Source organism: Procambarus clarkii, chromosome 49 (genome assembly GCF_040958095.1).
Source record: "Procambarus clarkii isolate CNS0578487 chromosome 49, FALCON_Pclarkii_2.0, whole genome shotgun sequence".
Taxonomy (NCBI): Eukaryota; Metazoa; Arthropoda; class Malacostraca; order Decapoda; family Cambaridae; genus Procambarus; species Procambarus clarkii.
In genome coordinates, this window is record NC_091198.1 from 21,920,386 (window position 1) to 21,945,250 (window position 24,865).

The 24,865-nt window shown below is 46.5% G+C and overlaps 1 protein-coding gene across 1 annotated transcript; it reads right to left on the minus strand.

The window, feature by feature from the left end:
- Positions 1–1,557: 1,557 nt before the first annotated feature.
- On the minus strand, positions 1,558–21,353 carry LOC123763414 (uncharacterized). The gene is made up of 4 exons (XM_045750570.2): positions 20,952–21,353; positions 13,318–13,569; positions 8,646–8,813; positions 1,558–3,047 (listed from the first exon to the last, which is right to left on the minus strand). Exons 2-4 carry the CDS (start codon positions 13,497–13,499, stop codon positions 2,603–2,605), a joined length of 795 nt encoding a protein of 264 aa, XP_045606526.2. The 5' UTR covers positions 13,500–13,569; positions 20,952–21,353; the 3' UTR covers positions 1,558–2,602.
- Positions 21,354–24,865: the final 3,512 nt, after the last annotated feature.

A 24,865-nucleotide genomic window follows, 5' to 3' on the forward strand; every position in this document is an offset into this window, starting at 1 on the left:
CGAAAAGAAAGAAAGAAATAACAAGAGAAATGTTGAACAAGAATACTTGCATAATAGACAAAACCCAAGATTCAAGAAGATTACAAATTCTTGAGGCAATTCACATAAGAATAGAGCGACCTACCATGAACACCCAAATCACGGAACTATTTACTCTACCCACCATGAGAGTAAGGACAAGACAAGAACATATCGATGCCAACACAGAAGACAATGTCCAACATAACAGGCCAATTACACTGGATTAATCTTTGTGTTTAGATAGGAGATGCCTCGTATGGGCCAATAAGCCTTCTGCAGCCCCTATGTTTATCCCTTATGTATCCCCCCATGTTTTCACCTTCATTGTATTATCACCTGACCAAATGCGGGTATAAAATCAACTAGTATTGTAAGATCTGTTCACTTGAGAATGAACCATGGAGGTTCGAAACGTCGTGCAAATTATACAAATAAGTGTAATACACTCTATAGTAAATCACTTCTTTTCTTCACCTTAAAAGTACGAAAATGAGTTTTGGAGAACTCCTATTTCAATTAAGCCCTGATGCTAAGAAAATAGATAGAGGGATAGAAGCCCTAAACCAGAAAATAATAAATACAGAATATGCGGTCATATTCAATATATATATATATATATATATATATATATATATATATATATATATATATATATATATATATATATATATATATATATATATATATATATATTGTGACGATAATCTCCTTCAAGAGATTGAGCCTGCTCTTCCCTACAAAAAATACGTCGCTACAAATATATAAAACTACTATGGAAGAAATGTCCAACAACGACAACAACATCTCCAAGGTTTGCCAGAGAGCAAAACGTATGCAGCCAGGAACACCTGCTCCACCTCAAACCGCCAAACTACCTGTCTTGTCGCCTGCTCGTCGCTGATTGGCTGCGGGTCCGGCTGCCACTGCACTCCACCCACCATACTACTTGATGTCTGGGGCCGCCACGACCTCAGTCTTCAGAATATCCCGTGCTTTCGACAAGTTAACACGTCTCGTTGGTAGACTAAGCCCCAGGCTTACGTGTACTAAGAGAAGTGATAGCTTGAAGCCAATATTCCGTCACCTATTTACTTGTTATTTGCTCACTTGTCTTAACGTAACTTTTCATTTTGTCATTTGATTATTCTTATTACTTTGATTGATTTTATTATACGAATTTGTATGTCCATTTATTCATGTTTTGCTTTCTTTAACGTAATTAAAATTTCATTGTTAAAATTTACTTGTGTTTTGTGTGTCTTCTCCTTAACTTACCACAGACGAAGTTCCAGATTTTCTATTTTTTTTTGTTAATATGTGGCGAGGCCATACCCCTAGCTTTGAACAGCCGAACACCAACGCGTTACCGTCACAATATATATATATATATATATATATATATATATATATATATATATATATATATATATATATATATATATATATATATATATGTCGTACCTAGTAGCCAGAACGCACTTCTCAGCCTAATATGCAAGACCAAATTTGCCTAATAAGCCAAGTTTTCCTGAATTAATATATTTTCTCTAATTTTTTTCTTATGAAATGATAAAGCTACCCATTTCATTATGTATGAGGTCAATTTTTTTTATTGGAGTTAAAATTAACGTAGATATATGACCGAACTTAACCAACCCTACCTAACCTAACCTATCTTTATAGGTTAGGTTAGGTAGCCGAAAAAGTTAGGTTAGGTTAGGTAGGTTAGGTAGTCGAAAAACAATTAATTCATGAAAAATTGGCTTACTAGGCAAATTTGGCCTTGCATAGTAGGCTGAGAAGTGAGTTCTGGCTACTAGGTACGACATTATATATATATTTGTTTACATGTGAGATATCTTAGTAGTAAATGTTTTAAAGTGTAGCTTACATTCCTGTTTTATATGTGCATTCCTGCAGACATAAAGCATTTATATTTGTAAAGCATCTAGGACATAAAATTAAATGACAAATATAATAAATTGAATGATTATGGGTAAAGCCCAGATTTACAGCTTCTTATATGACTTTTATATACCTACTAATTACAACCACTAACATGTTGCAATGTCTATTGTATGATATAAATAACTATGATTATTATTGAGAAAATCCACTGGGGCTCTGAGGTGATGCGAACCTGTGACCGAGGTATTGCCAGCCGCATACTCTACCACTAACTGATTCTTATAATAATTATTATTAGTAGTAGTATTATTATTATTACCATTAACAATATCATCCTTATTAATTTAGCAGTTCAGGCTACGTAATGTTTATAATATTACACACAGAAATCACAATAGCGTGATGCATCAAATGAATAAATCCACAAGGGCCGTGACGAGGGTTCGAACCTACGTCCGAGAGGATCCCAGACGCTGCCTTAATCGACTGAGCTACGATACGGTTATAATTTATAATGTCAGGTTGTACATTTTTTGAGGGCCAGAGTAAACGTAAATATTTAGGTCCACAGGGCTAAATATGTAAACACTGTGTCAATATGAGGGCCAGAGTAAATATGAGAGCTACAGGGCTAACAACACTGCAAACCAGACATAGTTTGCCATAGACTCTGTTACTCGGGTTTGCTGTTGTCGCTCTGACCAGCTTGGAGTACCTGGTTATTTGGTGTACTCATGTGACCGTCTTTTTGGGGCACATTGACACCCTCCAAGACCAGGTCGTCTTGGGTTAAAGGAGCACCCTCCAAGACCAGGTCGTCTTGGGTTAAAGGAGCACCCTCCAAGACCAGGTCATCTTGGGGAACATCAACACCTTCCAAGACCAGGTCCTCTTGGGGTACAGCAACACCCTCTAGGTTCTGGTTATCTTGTACCTCCTCGCCACTCTCCAGATCCAGGTCGTTCTTCTCCAGATCATCAAGATCCCTGAAGTAGTTGAAGACACTGAAGGGACACTTATTGCCATAATTAATTAGACAAGATTCAGGTTCCTCGAGCAGCCCCGCCATCTGCGCCCCTCTGTAGTCCTCCATCGTGTCGTGCTCGTCGTCCAGTGGCCTACACAACAAGCAAGCTTTTAAAGGATCTCATAATGATGAAGAAATATGGTTACATTAAATGCTAGGTTAGCTTAGCATTTTAAAAGCACCGAATCACCTTCTGTGGCTGATTGTTCAATAAACCCCTGAACTATATGTTTAACACATCTCTCACCCTGTCCATGGAGGACAGAAGAAAATGTATATATGCTGGTTAGCATTGTAAATGTGTGGCCCCGTCTGTGGTAGAAAATAATAATAAAAAACAAATGCGACAAAGAAGCAGAGGTTAAAGCTGTCATGCAACACAAGGCGATAAACCTTGACCTCAGTTACTTCATGATGTGACTTGCTGGAAATATACTAAACTTGTATTTGCTTGTTAGTAGCTATAACTAGGGGCAGGGATAGAGAGGCAGTAGCTAATGTAAAGTCCAGTTATTCTTCCTGAGGAATTTTTCTCGGCTGGTAGGATATTCCAAAAGTATTGTCTTTCGGAAAAAAACAGCGTAGAATGTAATGAAATGCCCTTGTCTGTGGGGAGCCCCAGAGGCTCCCTGGAGCTATCGGACTGACGTGCGATATATTAGTCTGGGGCATCAGTCTATTGGAGTTCAGCTTACCAGGGACCACGAGCCAGAACCTGGCCCCCCTCAGAGAGGCAAAGGGAGCAACGGCCTATGGAAACCCCCACTTGTATTTGGGGGCATTCCTTGTCTACCATCGACTGAGGTTAGCACCCAGTAAGGTAGGCATAACAAAACAGACTCCACATGGTAAGAAAATTGTAACCGAAGATTGAACAGAGAGGCAGAACTCCCCCAACCTAAAGAACAAGCAAACTTCACACACACTGCCACCGGGCTGCCCTCCCCTTCCCGGGAGGGGGGAGCCCCAGATCCCCCCGCACCGGCTACTCAACAGCTCCGGTTCGGAGACTGAGCATCAAAACAACGCGAAAACCGCCGACCAGAGGGAGGGAGGGTTGCCAGGGAGCCTCCGGGACTCACCAAGCAAATGACATTTCATTACATTCAAGACTGGTTTTCTGTGGGGCGTTCCTTCGGCTCCCTGGAGCTATCTAACCAAAGACAAGTAAACAAGGGACTTACACGGAAGACTTCCGCCACGCGCTCATCAATTCAAAGACAACTGGCTGCAACCTGCGACCCAAAGCCACACAAGAACGACCGGGACCAGGAACAGTTACCAAATAATGGGCGGCCAGGACCCTGTTCAACCTCCAAACCCTTGTGCCTGAATAGCAGCCCATGACATGTTGCCGAACACGGCAGCCAAAGCAGTAAACTTATGAACGTCATGGGCATGAGGATGGAACGCAGGCTGACTAGACTTAATAACCCTGCGGACGATCTGGGAGGCTCGAGCCCTGGAACAGGGAATGAGGGAAACCGGACCAACCCAAAGCACGGCCCCGGCCACAGAAAATGGCAAAGACCTGCAACCAGACACAACATATGATGCACCCCCGGCCTGACCAACCAAGGATCAACGACCCAACGAAAGAGGCAGAGCCGGGAAAAATGCACTGGGTTCAGACACCGAGCAAGCCGTGCCTGAAACTAAGGCTGGGCTGGCCACCAAGAAGCCACAAGGACGACTCTCCCCTGGTAAGTCTCCAACCGAGCCAGGACCCGAAGCAACAGCTGGACTGCGAGGAAAGGTGTATAGGTAACCCCACTTGACCAATCCTGCCGAAGGGCATCCACCGCGAAGGTTACGCAGTCGGGGAAGGGCGCCATACTTACCGGGAGACTCCGAGACCACGCCGACATGAAGAAGGCCACCTCCGGGAGCCCGAACATCTGCAGAGCCAACTGAATGAGTCGTCAGTGACCCGTCCATTCCGTGGACAGGGGTTATGAACCGAGACAGGCTGTCCACCAGGACGTTCGACATACCCCAAAAATGAACCGCATGGAGAGCCATACACCGAGAATCCAGCAGACAAGTCAATCAAAACAACAGCTCCAAAGAGCCAAAGACTGAAGAGAACCCCCGCAGTTCAGACAAAGAACCACCGGAAAGCAGTCTGAATGGAGCCAGATCGTTGAACCCCAAGCAACCTGAAACCACCGGAGTGACAGCCAACCGCCCCGAACTCCTACACCATGCTGTGAGCCCGACAGAGGGCCGGAGCCCACCGCCTCCGGCCGGCCTGGTGAGCACCGGTCATAAAACCCCAGTCGAGAGACGAGGCATTCGTGAACACATCGAGTGAGGGCTCGGGTAGGCACCAAGGCACTGAACCCCGAAAACTCCGAAGAGGAAGTCAGGGATGCAGCAACCAATGCAAGGCTCCTGGAGACTGAACCCAGTAATCGCGAGAGAGGCAGAAGGGACGTCCCCGAAGGAACCTGAACAGACGCCGCAGCCAGACCCGATCTGGCAGGGAAACCAGCATGGCGAGGGGTCAGGCCCCCACACAACTGCTTGAGCAACCGCCAAATGACCTGGAACCCTCAGAAACAGCTGAAGGCGGGACTGCAGCTGCAGCAACACCTCTGGAGGGAGGGAGAGACATGGAAGCCGTCCGAGAGTTCCACACGAGGCCAGCCAGGTCTGAACCATTGACGGAACTTCCTCCAGTTCACCAGGAACCCGAACCTGACGAACCAGGAAAGAACCACCTCTCCGGCGAGCAGACAAGCAGACTGGCTGGGCGCCCACACGAACCAGCCGTCGAGGTGGGTCAACACCCGAATACCTAGCAGATGTAGATGGGCAACGACGAACCAGGTAAGATATGGAAACGCGAGGTGCCAGAAGCTGGCCAAAGGAAAGACAATGAAGACGAGAAGCACACCGCTCCACCACGAAACCAAACCAGTCCCCCGAACCCTGGATGAAGCAGGACATGCCAACACACGTCCCGAAGGGCGAGAGACACACCACCCAACAACTCTTACCCCCCCAAAAGAAGCCGGATCTGGGACAAAAAGTCACCCAGAATCTAGCAGTACAGACAGGATAAAACCAGGATGAACCGAAAATCCGCACAGTCCTGCTGCGGGACTGGACAAGATGACCCGACGGAGCGAAGGGGAGGAAGCTTGCCCCGCAGCTCCGACCCCCCCCCCCCCCCCAGAGGAGGAGGAGCCGCCCAATGCTATCACAGGCCGGAGGACACGACTCGAACCGCCCACGAAAATGTGGGACCAAGCGTGGACAAACAGAGCCAGCCTCCCCTCCAGTGCCCCGCCAACAGGGTGACCCGCGAAGGGACCGGCACCCCCCTCCCCATCCGATAGAAAAAATGTAAATAAAAATAACTATAAGAAAAGAAAAGCAATAAGCCGACTTGCGAGCAGAGCGAGCACCGCGCCGACCAGACGAAGACGGCTCTGGAGGAGACACCTGCACAAAAAGCTGCACCAAAGGCCCACCTCGACAAGCAGTAGCCGGAGCTCCGGCACGACCACAAAACACGTGCCAAGACCCAAGAAGTGCAATCTGCAAGCTACGCTCGTGGTGTCCCATCTTCCCGGTACTAGTACTGTACTCTGTCGTATAACGCTTTGTAACTACTGATGGGTTTGGCCTAAACCACTTTCTCACTTTGCTTGTTCCAACCGTCTACCACTATGTTTGCAAAAGAAAACGTTCTGATATTTTTTCGGCACCTTAGGTTCCTTAGCTTAAATCTGTGTCCTCTTGTTCGTGATGTTGCTGGTTTCAGGAATTCCTGTCAATTTGGATGATTCCTGGTACTAGTTTGTGTGGTGATCATATCACATCTTTTTCTTCTATCTTCTAGTTTTGGCATGTTTAACGCCTCTAGTCTCTCCTCGTAACTTTTGTTTTTCAGTTCCGGAAGCCATTTTGTAGCATGCTGTTGCACCTTTTACAGTTTATTTATGTGCTTCTTGAGATTTGGACACCATATAAGTGCTGCATATTCCAATTTTGGTCTCACAAAAGTCATGAACAGTTTCTCTAGTATTTCATCAGTCATATAATTAAAAGCAAGTCTGAAGTTGGAAAGCGACGTACGGTATACGCTTTTCTCACAATGTTCTTTATGTTCCTCTGGCGACAGCTTACTATCCTAATCCACGTGCAGGCGATGAGCCACAATAACGTGGCTGAAGTATGTTGACCAGACCACACACTAGAAGGTGAAGGGACGACGACGTTTCGGTCCGTCCTGGACCATTCTCAATCGACTTGAGAATGGTACAAGACGGACCAAAACGTCGTCGTCCCTTGACTTTCTAATGTGTGGTCTTATCAACATCCTAATCCACCCCCAGGTCTCGCTCTATATTGTAAGTTGTGTGTGGTTTATTTTCTCTGATTCCAAGTGCGAGTGGTTGGACGAGCACAGAAGTGCGAGTGGTTGGACGAGCACACGAGTGCGAGTGGTTGGACGAGCACAGAAGTGCGAGTGGTTGGACGAGCACACGAGTGCGAGTGGTTGGACGAGCACAGAAGTGCGAGTGGTTGGACGAGCACACGAGTGCGAGTGGTTGGATAAACGCACAAGCAAAAGCTATTGGGGCCTTAAGCAGATAATTTGTTTCCATTTGAAAGGAGTTCTAATAAGGACCGAGATAAAAAAAATTCTATTAAATGGCGCTCGCCCCTCGTGGCTGCCAATTAGCGTGTCAGTTTGTTATCGAAGTTAGCAACGAGATATTCTCCTTTATGAATATGTGGCCAATATCAATATTATAGGGATGCAAATCCGATCCCACTGCATGGCCTCAATATTTTCTCATTATAGTGCTAGGTTACATAGCACCATACATAAATACATACATACATACATACATACATACACACATACATACATACATACATACATACATACATACATACATACATACATACATACATACATACATACATTATAGTGACAGCCTGACTTTAATTCAGGTTGTCACTGATTATTAGAGAGATTCTAATATAAATATAGCACTTACGAACAGCCTAGCATCCGATGTGAAGTGATTTGACTTTACCTTGACACATTACTTGTCACAATAATATATGCTGTTGATTGACACTATTGACAGGCAAGTAATTAGACTTTGTTAGGTTATTAGACTTAGACCAAACACCTCGTTCATACCTAGTGCCAGCGTTCACTACAGTACGTATATCTACTATGGACGGATCGCACACAACACGGACTGATGCACAAAAAGAGGGAAACACGTGCACATTTTGTACCATTTTGAACCATTAGTTCAGGTAATTCAGGCAACAGTAGCAAGAGCGTGACCATCTAACTAGTGTTGGTCTAAATAAGCAATCCATGACAATATATTTTTAACCTTAGGCCTAATCTAAATATATTTATCTCTAGTACCCCCTCGATGGGGACAGGAAGCCGATGGTTTGTCAAAGATTCTCCCCTTCCCCCCTTTTGCACTGTTTCGGAGGATTTTTTGCAATTGGACTTTGAACTGAAGTAATGTACTTTCTTTGATAAGCAATGCTAAATTTCTAAGGGTTAATTAACAAAACTTCTAAATATGAAGACAAACCTTCAACTCTTCGTCGAATAATGATATAATTACATAATAATAGGGAACAAAAATAATTACATCAGAATATAATTGTTTAAACTAGACAAAAAAAAGTCACTTACGTGAAGACTGAGGTTATGAGCTCCCCTACAATGGTCCACTCCCTTATGGGGTACTTCTGTAAGTCACATATAAACCGCAGCAAACACGCTCGACCGTCTAGCCCAAACGTCGTGTCTATCTGTTCCTCCAGCGAGCGGTAGATGGACCTCTGGTCGTCCCTGTACTTCCTGTGCAGGCATATTTATTGATTTATTTATATACCAGAAGGTACAGTGGGGGGTTAATACAGAACATAGAAAGTTAACCAAACCACACACTAAAAAAGTGAAGGGACGACGACGTATCGGTGCGTCCTGGACCATTCTCAAGTCGACTTGAGAATGGTCCAGGACGGACCGAAACGTCGTCGTCCCTTCACATTCTAGTGTGTGGTTTGATCAACATTTTTTCAGCTACGTTATTGTGACTCCTCGTCTGCAGAGAACACAGAAATTAAGTTGATTTTTACATTCTTGTGAAGCCGCCAGCACGCATAGCGTTTCGGGCAAGAAACGAATCATTTCATTATGGGGACAATTACTGGTTACTGTTCATCTGCATAGCTACTATGGCCATAAACAAGTTTACTGTGGAGGAGAGGCGGAACACGCATCAAGACTAGCCTCCCAAGCCAAATATTTGTGTCAAAACTGTACCTGTATACAAGCAGCGAGCGAACAAATACTGGGGTAGGGAAGATACTGGGGTAGGGAAGATACTGGGGTAGGGAACAGATACTGGGGTAGGGAACAGATACTGGGGTAGGGAACAGATACTGGGGTAGGGAACAGATACTGGGGTAGGGAAGATACTGGGGTAGGGAAGATACTGGGATAGGGAAGATACTGGTGTAGGGAGCAAATACTGGGGTAGGGAACAAATACTGAGGTAGGGAGAAGACACTGGGGTAGGGAACAAATACTGGGGTCGGGACCAAATACTGGGGTAGGGACCAAATACTGGGGTAGGGACCAAATACTGGGGTAGGGAACAAATACTGGGGTAGGGAACAAATTCTGGGGTAGGGAACAAATACTGGGGTAGGGAACAAATTCTGGGGTAGGGAACAAATACTGGGGTAGAGAACAAATACTGGGGTAGAGAACAAATACTGGGGTAGAGAACAAATACTGGGGTAGGGAACAAATACTGGGGTAGGGAACAAATACTGGGATAGGGAACAAATACTGGGGTAGGGAACAAATACTGGGGTAGGGACCAAATACTGGGGTAGGGACCAAATACTGGGGTAGGGAACAAATACTGTGGTAGGGAACAAATACTGGGGTAAGGAACACATACTGGGGTAGGGAACAAATACTGGGGTAGGGAACAAATACTGGGGTAGGGAACAAATACTGGGGTAAGGAACAAATACTGGGGTAGGGAACAAATACTGGGGTAGGGAGCAGATACTGGGGTAGGGAACAAATACTGGGGTAGGGAACAAATACTGGGGTAGGGAGCCGATACTGGGGTAGATAAAAGGAATGTGGAATTAAAGATAATTTCTCGGCTATCACTAGAGATCCACATCACCCTCATGATGGCAGGAACATAAACAAAGCCGACCCAGAGAATTACACGCAGCCTCCTTAAATTACGCAAGAATAAATCTAACATTTCCATATAACAGGCAACATTATATTTCATTATAATGTTGCCTGCTGAAAGTAGAATGTGAACAAATCTAGTTATACTCAATAATAAGCTTATTTTACAATGAAATAAGACCAGAGTTGATGGTAGGTGACACGATAAAAGTTAAGCAGACTTTGAGTCACAATACTGTAATGTGGTCTTAAAAGATTATGACCAAACCACACTAACTAACACACAAAATGTTTCGGGCAAGTTCTTAATCTAACATAATTATAATTAGGCAATTTCTAGCAAAATTTGAAGAATATTTATAGGTACATTGGTAGATATTATTGTCTCCCCTTCAGGAACCTTGACAACGAAGTTTTCAAGACATTGTAGACATCTTGTGCCTGAGCAGTAATAGAGTATGCAGCCCCTGTATGGCGTGCCCACCTACACAATGAGTACCATTGAATTAATTAAGTCTAGAGCTTTGCTACAAGCTAGTCCTCGCACTCTTTACCTCATGTTCCGCTTAATGTCTCACGCACCCACTAGACAAGGGTTTAGCCGCCGGCTTCCTGTCCACGTTGTGGCCGCTAGAGAGAAGGAGGCTCTCAGGTAATTACAGGTAAACGCAAGGAAGGGGCGAGTGTACCAGAGCTGATGTTGTTGTTGTTGATTTAGGGGCAACGAAGATCGTGGGATCGGATGCGCCCCGGCGTACCCGTTAAGGGTGAATCGCGAAGCCTAGAGAGGTGGAACGCCAAGCCAAATCGCAAAACGAGTGACGCCAATCACTAGAAACTAATATGCCATACGGCAAATAAACGCACAGTCAGGCAGATGATTGGAGAGTCCCTCAGGGTGACAAGCACCGGCCCCGCTCCACACAGAGAACACCAGGTAGCAAAACCAAAACTCGGCCTCCCAACTAAAACGCAAAAAGTCATCCAGTGTCCCCCGGCAGAGCAGAAGCCAGCCGCCCACCACGACTGAGGGCACACCAGGAGCCCACCAAGACCCGCCAACCCCCGGCACCTCTCGGCCAAGCCGGCCCCCGAACACCGTCACCCCGCCGGGAGAACCAGCCAGTATACACGTCAAAAAAAAAAATCTATCAACAATCCCGTGACCCAAGGCGATATGTGCGCCAGGCGTCGTACAATCGGACCGCTGAAAAGGGATGCCAAACGGCAGTAGCAAAGCCAAAACGCGAAAACAGGACGTGATCCGGCGGCCCCCAGACGTCCGCTCGGCGTCAAGGTTGAACCAGGAGTCGTGTAGAGTGTGCCTACCAGAGCTGATGTTGACATGCTCGGAGCGGCCGGGCAGGTCGCTTGGCTTCCGTCAGCCCCTCGACCATTTTCTCTGATCTCCACAGTGTTGTAGGGTAGACTCAACCCAACCCGTCCTCGACTCAAGTCCATTACATTCAGCGGTCAACCCCACAGACGCATTCATAAATTTTACCATGCTGTTTATTCAAAACGGGAATTTTCTCAAGTATAAATTAATATTATAATATATTAGCATATTGTGTATATATAGGCATAGGATAGGTTAGGTTAGGTGTTTAGGTTCTGTTGGCGATTATTTGTATTTGTAGTACGTGGGTGAAGCATTTATAGCGTTGTGATTCGAACAAAATTCGTCAGTGAAGCACTTGTTCCGGATATGTTCGAACGTCAGCAGTTGTGAGTCGTGTGTAAACCGCTTTTCATTCATAAACAGGGGGTTTGGCGGGTGCATGGAATCACTTTTGGATCTTTGTTTGGAGGACGGGCTGACTCAACCCGTCCTTAGCTCACGTCCATTCCATCCAACGGTCGACTCCAAAGACGTATTTATCAATTTTAATACGATGTTCATTCAAATTCGGAATTTTCTTAAATATAAATTATTATTGTTATGTATTAGCATACTGTCCATATTTTAGGCTTTGGTTAGGTTAGGTGTTTGGGTTCTGTTGGCGATTATTTGTATTTGTAGTACGTGGGCGAAGCTTTTACAGTATTGTGGTTCGAGCAAAAGTCGTCAGCGAAGCACTTGTTCGAGAAGTGTTTGGACGTCATGACAACCCATTCTCGCATACAAAGATCCAAGCTCGTTAACCCACCTGCCAAGCCCCCTGTTTATGAATGAAAAGCGGTTTACACACGACGCACAACTGATTTCGTTCGTTCGAACACTTCCGGAACAAGTGCTTCATTACGAATTTTGTTTGAAACAGAACGCTGTAAATGCTTCACCCACGTACTACAAATACAAATAATCGCCAACAGAACCTAAACGCCTAACCTAACCAAAGCCTAAAATATGGACAGTATGCTAATCTCATTAACCATTAAAACCATCTCATTAACCATTAAAAATCTTGAGAAAGTTCAGATGTCTTATGAAACTGCCGCAACAGCTGAAATAAGTGATTTTTAATGATAATCACAAAGGCTCCGAGCCTTACACTACTGGAAGAGGAGAGAATTAGACGTGATATGATCACTATATACAAGATACCGAGAGAGATAAATGTTCAGGGCGGAAAAGACCAGAAGGACGGGGGTACATATGAAAGCAAAGTATACTAATGAAATCAAAGAAACACTAAACTACTTTTTAGTGCGCCAGACGGAAATTTTGTAGCAGATTATAAAGGGAGGCGACATATAGACATATTCCGTACAAGGATTTAGAAGCTGACTGAAGAATGATCAACCACATCGATTAAATGTTTAGAGACGAAGAAATCTTTTAAGAAGATCTTAAGAAAATCCTAGATTTTCATCTAGGATTTTCCTAGAAATCGACCTCATTTCATCCGTCCTCTCAACTAGAAGGTCGTATTTTGTACGTTATTGTAACCAACGCTACCAAGAAGGCTCCGTGCCTCCTTTTGATAATTACTTACTTTAATCTTAATAAAAGTACCGCTCACAAATGTATAATAAATTAAACTAAACGTAAACATGTACGTGTTCCGTGTAATGGACTTAATAGGTTAGGTGGGTTGATTGGGTTCGCGGATAAAAAGGTTAGACTTGTTTACAAATCCGGATTCGGAGCGCTCCGGATCCGGATCGTGCCGGATCCGGTGGAACAAATACATACCGACCCAGCTTGTACTCCCGCGCTAGAGCGTCCAGGATGATAACGTAGGAGATGACAGCCAGGGGGATGAGTTTGATGGACGGAACCCCGTTACCGTCGCTGTCTGTCAAGATGGGGACCCCGAACTGGTTGGAGATGGTGATGTAAGGCCGTGTGAAGAGCCCGGGGAGCGCTGTCGTCATCTTCGTCCGAGTGCCTGCTGGGGAGGGCCTGGCACCGTGCCTCACTTGCTAGATACAGTCCCCCTTGGCTCTGAAAATTGGAGAGTAAAAGTTATAAGTTGGCCCCTCCCCTCCTCTTGGAGAGGGCCAACCTCTCCCAACCAGTTTAAGATAAAAACTAAGTTCTATCTAATTAACTCCATGTAACCTACCTTACCCCTAAATGTCAACCCATGTATCACTATTTTAAACAATGCTGTTCGTTGATCAAATTGTATATTTGCTATTTTCTGCCATGTTCCCCCTCTTTCATTATTTTTTTATTTTTCAACACAATTTATACATTAATCTCAATTAGTATTAAATTTTAGTCTAAGTGTTTTCTTCCCCCTCACCTTGCCCGAAACGCTATGTGTACTAGTGGCTTTAGGTATTATATGTACTATCTCTTTCTTTAAATCCATCTTGATTATCTTGAGATTATCTTGAGATGATTTCGGGGCGAAGTGTCCCCGCGGCCTGGTCCTCGACCAGGCCTCCACCCCCCAGGAAGCAGCCCGTGATAGATGACTAACTCCCAGGTACTTATATACTGCTAGGTAACAGAGAGCATCAGGGTGAAAAAAAACTCTGCCCATTGATTCTCGCCGGCGCCTGGGATCGGACCCAGGACCATAGGATCACACGCCCAGTGTTGTGTCCGCTGAGCCGCCGGCGCCCTCCAACATTATGTTTGTAACTCAGTTGCAATGTGTGTACCTTTACCTGAATAAAGAATCTGAAGTGACAGGAGACCTATAGTCAGAGACCGGGCCGAGGGGATATTGATCCCTGAATCTTCACCGGGTAGGGAGAATGAGTACATAAGGAACAGTGATTTACTGTAGAGCGGTAGATGAAGAAGGCAGTACGTCCTACTGGAATGATAGCACAGTACTTGTACTATTTGGTCGAGAGTACCATATGTACTGAGGGACCTCCGAAATGTTCCTTTTTTGTACTTTTAATTTGATAGAGTCCAGAAAAATAAACCCCTAAACAAAACCATTATTTATAGGCCATGTAATAGTACATATGTACTATTAGGCCTAAAATACCATATATTAGGCCTAAAACAGCATTTATTAGACATTGGATTAAGATAGGTCAGGTTAGGTCTTGTATTCATGTTGACGTTAAAAAGTATTATTCAGTAATTCAAAATTCAACTTTCTGGTGGTCCATCACTATATGTTGGTACTTTCTGGTGGTCCATCACTATATGTTGGTACTTTCTGGTGGTCCATCACTATATGTTGGTACTTTCTGGTGGTCCATCACTATATGTTGGTACTTTCTGGTGGTCCATCACTATATGTTGGTACTTTCTGGTGGTCCATCACTATATGTTGGTACTTTCTGGTGGCCCATCACTATATGTTGGTACTTTCTGGTGGTCCATCACTATATGTTGGTACTTTCTGGTGGTCCATCACTATATGTTGGTACTTTCTGGTGGTCCATCACTATATGTTGGTACTTTCTGGTGGTCCATCACTATATGTTGGTACTTTCTGGTGGTCCATCACTATATGTTGGTACTTTCTGGTGGTCCATCACTATATGTTGGTACTTTCTGGTGGTCCATCACTATATGTTGGTACTTTCTGGTGGTCCATCACTATATGTTGGTACTTTCTGGTGGTCCATCACTGCATATTAGTATTTTCTGGTGGTCCATCACTACATATTGGTACTTTCTGGTGGTCCATCACTACATATTAGTACTTTCTGGTAGTTGTAGTATGTTAACCATATAATACGCTTGCTCTAAATTCTCTCCAGCTTATGTACAGATAATGAGATGGATTTGTTAAGCCTACGTAACTTATGTCTTAAGTTATCACATTTCCAGCGTGTACAACTTTACAGTTAACACTTCCACCCAACCTGCTGGAGGGTGGTGAGGTGAGGTGAAGGTGGGTTGTATAACCGGTTCACAGTGAGTATAATCAGCTTTACGGGCTATTCATGCCCGTGCCACCTCTTGGGTGGCTTAATCTTTATCAATAAATCAGGTCCTAATCCTCACACACAGGAGACATCTCCCGTCACGCAGGGTGCAGTCGCACCTCCACAGATCTCCAGTATCATCTATTGATACTGGTGATGGCTCAAAAGGGCCACCACTTACGGGCTATTCATGCCCGTGCCACCTCTCGGGTGGTTTAATCTTTATCAATCAATCAGGTCGTAATCCTCACAAGACGCTCCAGGCTCGACACAGAGCAGACAGGCAGACTTCGGCCGCGTCGAGCTTCCACGCTCTCGTCCCGCACTCGAGCTCTTCGACTACACCAGCGTTCAGAGCGCCGCGCTCTACACACTCACCCCGCATCTGAGCCTCACTCAGCTCTCTGCCCTGACCCAGGCTCCGTCTCAACTACTACGACACCTCACGACACTACCAACAAACCGACCGTTGTAACTAAGACTATACTCAATAAATATGCAAAATCACTAAACTCTGTGTGTCTAAGCAGCCAAATACGTACATGTAACCATACGGTTCATAGTCAACGTCTGCCCTGAAGTCTGGTAGATTGATTGATTGATGAAGATTAAGCCACCCAAAAGGTGGCACGGGCATAAATAGCCCGTAAGTGGTGGCCCTTTGGAGCCATTACCAGTATCAAGAGCTGATACTAGAGATCTGTGGAGGTGCAACTGCACCCTGCGTGACGGAAGATGTCTCCTGTGGAAGTCTGGTAGTCGACGCCCTCCCTAATTACGGGGTATTGATGCCCGTGCCACCTCTTGGGTGGGTTAATCTTTATCAACCAATCGCCGTCCCTAAGGCCAGGTAGACAACGGCTGCCCTGAAGTCTGCTAGTCATCACCAGCCCTAAAGTCAGTTACTCAACGCCCCTAAAGCTAAGGTAACGCTCTGAAGCCAAGTATTCACCGTTCTAAAGTCAGGTTCATGAACCTGGTAAAGAAAGGAGTCTATCATTTATCATCGAGTTATGCTTTTTGAGACACTGTGGGCGTATCCGCCCGAGTCACTCAAACATCCGCCACTACCTTGCACCACATATGGACTAACATAACAGCTTTACACACAGAAATCACAATAGCGTGATGCATCCAATGAACAAATCCACAAGGGCTGTGACGAGGATTCGAACCTACGTCCGAGAACATCCCAGACGCTGTCCTAATCGACTGAGCTACGACATGGTCAAAAGAATTGCAACCAGAAATTCTACTGAATTTACTTGGATCCTGCAGTGTTTATAACAGCTCCCCCTTGCATCTGGTATAGTCACTGACAGAACCACTGACCACTGCCCTACCTCCCTCATAGCAAACATGAACATAACAATATCGGATACCAAGAAACTTACCTTCGGGTTCCTCAGTGAAGCAGCAATAGGCAATCTCACACACTAGAGCGACGGTCTCGCTTCATGCAGGTCGGTGTTCAATCCTCGACCGTCCACAAGTGGTTCGGCCACCATTCCTTCTCCCCCGTCCCATCCCACATCCTTATCCTGACCCCTTCCCAGTGCTCTAGTCGTAATGGCTTGGCGCTTTCTCCTGATTGTTCTCTTCCCTTCACAAATGCTCTTCACAATATTGTTGACCAGACCACACACTAGAAGGTGAAGGGACGACGACGTTTCGGTCCGTCCTGGACCATTCTCAAGTCGATGAGAACGGAACTCTCTTTACAATATAAACTGGGAATCTGATTTCAATAATACATAAGATATAAATTCATAGTCAACATCTTTCTGTCCAAAACTCTAAGCCTCTACAACACTCACCTTCGTCTCCTCGCCAAGCAAGTAACTACCAAAAGACTAAACAACCCCTGGCTCACAAGGGCATAATCAAAGCAATCAACAAGAAACATGAATATGAAATAAAGCATAGGAGTGACCTAGTTACCACAGCAGTAGTTAAGAGATACTCATCAATGTTTACCAGTATAATACGAAGAGCGAAACTTTCCTATTATGAGAGTAGATTCAAAGAAGCAAAAGGAAATATTAGAAGAACACGGAAGGCCATCTCTAACATGCTAGGACCTAAACAACGATCACATAACAAGCAGATAAAACTCTCCAAAGATGGTTACACACCTGCAACAGACTTAGAAACGTCAATTGAATTTAATAGCTTCCTTTTCATCAGTTGGTGCTAACCTTGCCAGAAAACCTCCAGAGATCCACACATATGTTACTACATCTCCCACAGGCAACTGTCCAACCACTTGGGCTGGACGGTAGAGCGACGGTCTCCATTCATGCAGGTCGGTGTTCAATCCCGGACCGTCCAAATGGTTGGACACCATTCCTTCCCTCCCCGTCCCATCCCAAATCCTTATCCTGATCCCTTTCCTGTGCTATATAGTCGTTATGGCTTGGCGCTTTCCTGACAATTCCCTTCCCTTCTCACAATCAACTGTCCTAACTCTCTACTCCCTTTACCAGTCAACTCGACAGATGATGGACAGTCAGTCCATCATTCACTCACTAAACCCCAAAACTGGGAACATTAGTGAAATACCATCTATGGTATACAAGAGTGCCTCCCATGCCCTTGCACCAGCCATAGTGGAACGCACTAAGAAGAAGAACCTGTTGAAGCCACCTCCATCCACAACTTTAAAGCCAGATTCGACACATTAGAATCTCACATTAGAATACTTAAGCTATAACGCAACGGGTACAACAAATCTAGTAGGCGGGGGACCAGGAGCTAGACCCCCACATCCCCGTAGTCACTTATACTTAAGAAAGAGCATACCATCTGAAGGATCAACGCCAGAGGTGGACAATGTTCTACAACGTAGCATTATATATCATAAAATCTTCCCTGAACTATCATCGTACTAAAGTTATGAACGTAAACATTGAATGTTTGCGTTACCAAATGAGTACGCCGAGGCGGCCCGAGTGTTTGCTCTGTAACCGACCGCGATGTAAATATTTACACGCAAGACACGCTAAACGCTTCCAGCTTCCAGTGTCCGCTTGACAGACGCCCCAACTCGCTCGGCAGTTCAAGGGCCTTCTTGGCAGCTTCCCTGCAGTGCCTTTTTGGCAGCTTCTCTGCAGTGCCTTTTTGGCAGCTTCTCTGCAGTGCCTTTTTGGCAGCTTCCCTGCAGTGCCTTTTTGGCAGCTTCCAGTGCCTTTTCGGCAGCTTCCAATGCCTTCTTGGCAACTTCCATGCAGTGCCCTTTCAGCAGCATTCTGCTAACTGTACAGAAAAGTGCAATTCAAACTTGCATACTTTCATGTCGACTAACAAGGTGAAGAATGGAAAGAAAGAACCTTTCTTTTCGAAGAATTCCATGTGCAAGTTTGAAAGCAATGGCGATAAAGGATTCCCCATTGCCATTCCAAAAGTCTGTAAATAATACTCTATAATAATACTCTATATTTTTATAAATAATAAAATAATAAGAAATTTGTTTCAAAAATAACTCCTGGAATCATTCCATGGTTTAGATATGTTGATGATATATTACTTAGCCTATACGTTAAGTAATAATTGTAAATAAGAAGCAATAAGATGCTTATCTTAACATACTAAGAAGGTTAGGTGAGGTCGGTGTTTTCTATGAAGCTTTTCAAGGTAAACTAAAATATTCACAATCAATTAGTATGTCACATATGCAATTATTAAATAAGCCAATATTGACTAAAAGCAAGTGCCAGAACGGGTTGTAATACAAGAAATAAAAAGTGACAACGGAAGTATTTACAAGACACTATGACCTGGACACGAGGAGGCGGAGACGTGAGAAGGGACAGTGTTGACCCTGAGCATCTGGAGAGACTACCGTGGTCAGCGGGGTCACGGGTACTTATACCCCTGCTGACCTCTCATCCTTTGTGGCTTGAAACTACAAGCCGGCAGCGAGACTGCTCGTTACCCACAGATAACCATGAGCCGGCAGGTTGTACCTGCCCGGGGCTCTGAGGCTGGTGGAGGGTGACCCTGATGCTTTCCAGACACATGTGTGGGGTGCACGTCTGGGTTGGCTGGCGTATATAGGTGATATGCAGAGTGATGTAACACGAGGTGAGTAGGAAAAGGCAGATTACTCTGCTATACTGGGGAATTACATGACTATATATATATATATATATATATATATATATATATATATATATATATATATATAATCAATAACCGTGAAAGTGAAACCCTGCAAGATGACCAATGGGACCAAGCAACGCCCCCAGTTAGACTCGGGGGTATAGGTATTCGCAAGGCGACGCAGTTAGCATTGCCGGCATTCTTATACTCGACTAGTGCTACAGGTGAATTAGTTAATGAAATACTACCAGAATTCCTAAGAGATTCCATTGGGATTCATGATCTCAAATTCGCGGAAGGAGCTTGTCAGTGGGACACTCTTGCCAACTCTCATCCTCGACCAACTTTTCCAAACGACGGCAAACAGGCCAAATGGGATAGCCCCATAGTGGACAACATTGCTGGAGGCAGCTTCTGAGAAGGACAGAACGCGTCTCCAAGCTGTGCAAGCCCCCCATGCCGGGGACTTCCTGTTGGCAGTCCCTAATTCTGTCTTGGGCACCCGCCTCGACCAGCGGCTCAAAAGTATTGGTGTTGCCCTGCGCCTTGCCGCCCCTATCTCCACCGAGCACAGGTGTATCTGCGGATATGCGTCGGCAGACCAATACGGCAGCCATGGTCTCATCTGTCGTAAGACACAGGGGAAGATTCCCAGACATGAAGCAGTCAATGACATCATCAAGAGAAGTTTGGCTACAGCTGGGTGTCCAGCACAAAGGGAACCTCAGTTGTGCAGACCTGACAACAGCCAAAAACGCCCAGATGGAGTCACGCTGCAGCCGTGGAGGGAAGGTAAACAGGTCGTGTAAGACTACACCTATGCGTCTACATTGGCTGATATCTATTTACCTAACCAACCCTACCTAACCTAACCTAACCTATCTTTATAGGTTAGGTTAGGTTAGGTAGCCGAAAAAGTTAGGTTAGGTTAGGTTAGGTAGGTTAGGTAGTCGAAAAAATATTAATTCATGAAAACTTGGCTTATTAGGCAAATCGGGCCTTGCATAGTAGGCTGAGAAGTGCGTTCTGGCTACTAGGTACGACATACATATATATATATATATATATATATATATATATATATATATATATACATATATACCAGGACTCGAACCCCCATAACACTAACAGTTCTTAGTGTCAAATAAATAATAAGAGTCAAATAAGAGTCAAAAATAAGTCGAATCGAGTCAAATAAGAGTCTTAGAGTCGTCGTGGAGAGATCCCCCTAATCCTCACACAACCTCTAAGATGACGAGATTTACCCAAACTACTCCACACAGACCACCACACAAGCGTCAACAACCTGTCCTCGTGTCCTGTCTAAGTGCTTCATGGTTATACCTTCTTTAAAATGTTTGTTTTGGATTGTTAGCTAACCTTACAACAGTCCTGACGAGGCTACGAGATGCTGGAGATCCGTGGAGATCCGTGGGGATGCTGGAGATACGTGGGGATGCTGGAGATCCGTGGGGATGCTGGAGATACGTGGAGATACGTGGGGATGCTGGAGATACGTGGGGATACGTGGGGATGCTGGAGATGCTCTTGTGGAGCCACTTGTGTGGAGACTGGAGCTGCCAGCCGCTCAGAGCGGCAGCCGTAGTGGGCGGGGGCCCTCGACGTCCGGCTCTGGCGTCAAGGCGAGCCTGGCGGGGGAGGATATTGGCCTGCTTTACTGTGAATGGGAGTGTGACAGGTGTGTCAGGTGTGCCAGGCGTGGCAGATGTGACAAGTGTGTGCCAGGCGTGACAGGTGTGTGTGAGGTGTGCCAGGTGTGACAGGTGTCAGGTGTGCCAGGCGTGGCAGGTGTCCCAGGTGTCAGGCGTGACAGGTGTGTGCCAGGCGTGACAGGTGTGTGAGGTGTGCCAGGCGTGGCAGGTGTGTGTGAGGTGTGCCAGGCGTGACACGTGTGTCAGGTATGCCAGACGCGACAGGTGTGTGAGGTGTGCCAGGCGTGACAGGTGTGTGAGGTGTGCCAGGCGTGAGAGGTGTGTGAGGTGTGGCAGACGTGACAGGTGTGTGGCAGGTGTGCCAGGTGTGACAGGAAGCCAGCATCTTATCTCAAGCAGTTCCTCCGTTGTATTATATAATTAAGTGCTGACTTGCATAGCACAATGGTCTACGTCCCCGGTTTCAATCCCCCAGGCGAGACAGGAACGGTTGGGAACGTTTCCTTTCACCTAATGCGTCTCTTCATGTAGCAGTAACTAGGTACTTGAGAGCTAGGTAGCTGTTGTCGTTGTTGTTATAGATTCAGCTACTCGGAACAAGTTCCAAGTAGCACGGGCTATGGTGAGCCCGCTCTAGGTAACTGTTGTTACTTGCTATATAAGTTATGGCCAGTCACAGGGAGACGTTTATCAGAGTAACAAATTTATAGTCCATCAAAATGACAAACCATATACTTTTTAAACCCAAAATAATACTTCTTTTAGCAATTGTCGCTGAAACGTAAAAAAAACGGACTGTTGGGGAAAAAATTTCACGTTTTGAACCCACCAGGAGAAACAACTCAATAGACAAAGCGAGACTTTCCCTGTATCAATATAGCACAGATCCTCTCAATTAAGTCTAAGATGATGCATATTAGGCCTAGGAGTGCCTAATTAGGCCTAGGTTATGTTTATGGTATCAATTCCACGTGTTATCGAGTCATTTGCAGTACGCCAACAGTGGAAAGCTTGACCCTCTTGTGTCCAACAGCTGACCTCTGAACCTTCCACCCATAGTGTCTTTTCGTACACACATTCCTGGAGAACGGGTTGGTTAATTCGTACAGAGCATCCTCGTCACTGCTAAGGATGCTCTAAATTACGCCCGTGGCTTCTTATAGAGTCCCGCGTCTGCGAGGTGGGGCTCTGTAATAGCGAGGCTCTGTAGAAGAGCCTGTAATGTAGAAGATTAGGCTCTCGACACCTGGTACACACACCTGGTACACACACCTGGTACACACACCTGCACCCCCAACACCGGGTACAGAGCAGCAGCCTCAATTTATCAACAGTTGTGAACCTTTTATGAATAATGCATAATTTACACAGATCTAATAAACCCCGCGAGCAGGTTAAGTGATAGCGAACAACAAGCCGGATGAATAACGGAATAACAGCTGTGGATGAACATCCATGTCATCATCCACCAAGTGTTCACTCTCTTGAGCAGGAAGAACTCTTTTGTTCCCGTTCAAATGTGAACTGGCGGGAATTATTTATTAGCCTTGCTACCTTCTGTATTGTTGAGTGTATTGAAGTGTCTGCATCACCCAGTCTTGCTTTATTTGGGGCTACCAGCTGGGATCTGGGACTACCAGCTGGGGTCTGGGACTACCAGCTGGTGCCTGGGACTACCAGCTGGGGCCTGGGACTACCAGCTGGGGCCTGGGACTACCAGCTGGGGTCTGGGACTACCAGCTGGTGCCTGGGACTACCAGCTGGGGCCTGGGACTACCAGCTGGGGCCTGGGACTACCAACTGGGGTCTGGGACTACCAGCTGGGGTCTGGGGCTACAAGCTGGGGTCTGGGACTACCAGCTGGGGCCTAGGACTACCAGCTGGGGCCTGGGACTACCAGCTGGGGCCTGGGACTACCAACTGGGGTCTGGGACTACCAGCTGGGGTCTGGGGCTACAAGCTGGGGTCTGGGACTACCAGCTGGGGTCTGGGGCTACCAGCTGGGGTCTGGGACTACCAGCTGGGGCCTGGGACTACCAGCTGGGGCCTGGGACTACCAGCTGGTGCCTGGGGCTACCAGCTGGGGTCTGGGGCTATCAGCTGGGGTCTGGGGCTACCAGCTGGGGTCTGGGACTACCAGCTGGGGCCTGGGACTACCAGCTGGGGTCTGGGACTACCAGCTGGGGCCTGGGACTACCAGCTGGGGTCTGGGACTACCAGCTGGGGTCTGGGACTACAAGCTGGAGTCTGGGGCTACCAGCTGGGGTCTGGGACTACCAGCTGGGGTCTGGGACTACCAGCTGGGGTCTGGGACTACCAGCTGGGGTCTGGGACTACCAGCTGGTGCCTGGGGCTACCAGCTGGGGTCTGGGGCTACCAGCTGGGGTCTGGGACTACCAGCTGGGGTCTGGGACTACCAGCTGGGGCCTGAAGCTACCAGCTGGGGTCTGGGACTACCAGCTGGTGCCTGGGACTACCAGCTGGGGTCTGGGACTACAAGCTGGGGTCTGGGGCTACCAGCTGGGGTCTGGGACTACCAGCTGGGGTCTGGGACTACCAGCTGGGGTCAGGGACTACCAGCTGGTGCCTGGGACTACCAGCTGGGGCCTGGGACTACCAGCTGGGGTCTGGGACTACCAGCTGGTGCCTGGGACTACCAGCTGGGGCCTGGGGCTACTAGCTGGGGCCTGGGGCTACCAGCTGGGGTCTGGGACTACCAGCTGGGGCCTGGGACTACCAGCTGGGGCCTAGGACTACCAGCTGGGGTCTGGGACTACCAGCTGGTGTCTGGGACTACCAGCTGGTGTCTGGGACTACCAGCTGGTGTCTGGGACTACCAGCTGGGGCCTGGGGTTACCAGCTGGGGCCTGGGGCTACCAGCTGAGGACTGGGACTACCAGCTGGGGCCTGGGACTACCAGCTGGTGTCTGGGACTACCAGCTGGTGTCTGGGACTACCAACTGGGGTCTGGGACTACCAGCTGGGGTCTGGGACTACCAGCTGGGGTCTGGGACTACCAGCTGGGGTCTGGGACTACCAACTTGGGCCTGGGACTACCAGCTGGGATCTCATTACACGTGGTGTAGTGGTTAAGACACTCGCCTGGCGTTCCGCGAGCGCTTTGTCCTGGGTTCGTATCCTGGCCGGGGAGGATTGACTGGGCGCCAATCCTTAACTGTAGCCTCAGTTTACCCAACAGTAAAATCGGTACCTGGTTGTTAAAGGATTTGGCGGGTCGTATTCCAGGGAACATAGGATTAAGGACTTGCCCAAACGCTACGGGTGCTAGTGGCTTTACAAGAATGTAAGAACTCTTGTATATATAAAATAAAAAATAAAAAAACAGCTTGTAAGTGTACGCATGGCTGGGTATATAAGAACTTGTGTATATACAGAGGAAGACATGGGGTGTGGCGGCCGGCAAGCGAGCCTCATTGTTGAGTTGTGTTTGTGGCGAGTCTACCATTCACGCCATTGATGTCATATCGCCTCCGCCCATGTTTACGTCTATTTGATTTTTGTCCGGAGATTTGCTCGTGGATATTCGTGTAGTAATGTTGCATGTGTAGCCTGCTCTCGGCGTGTTTACATATATCTACCCGCGCGGGGACGGTTCCCAGT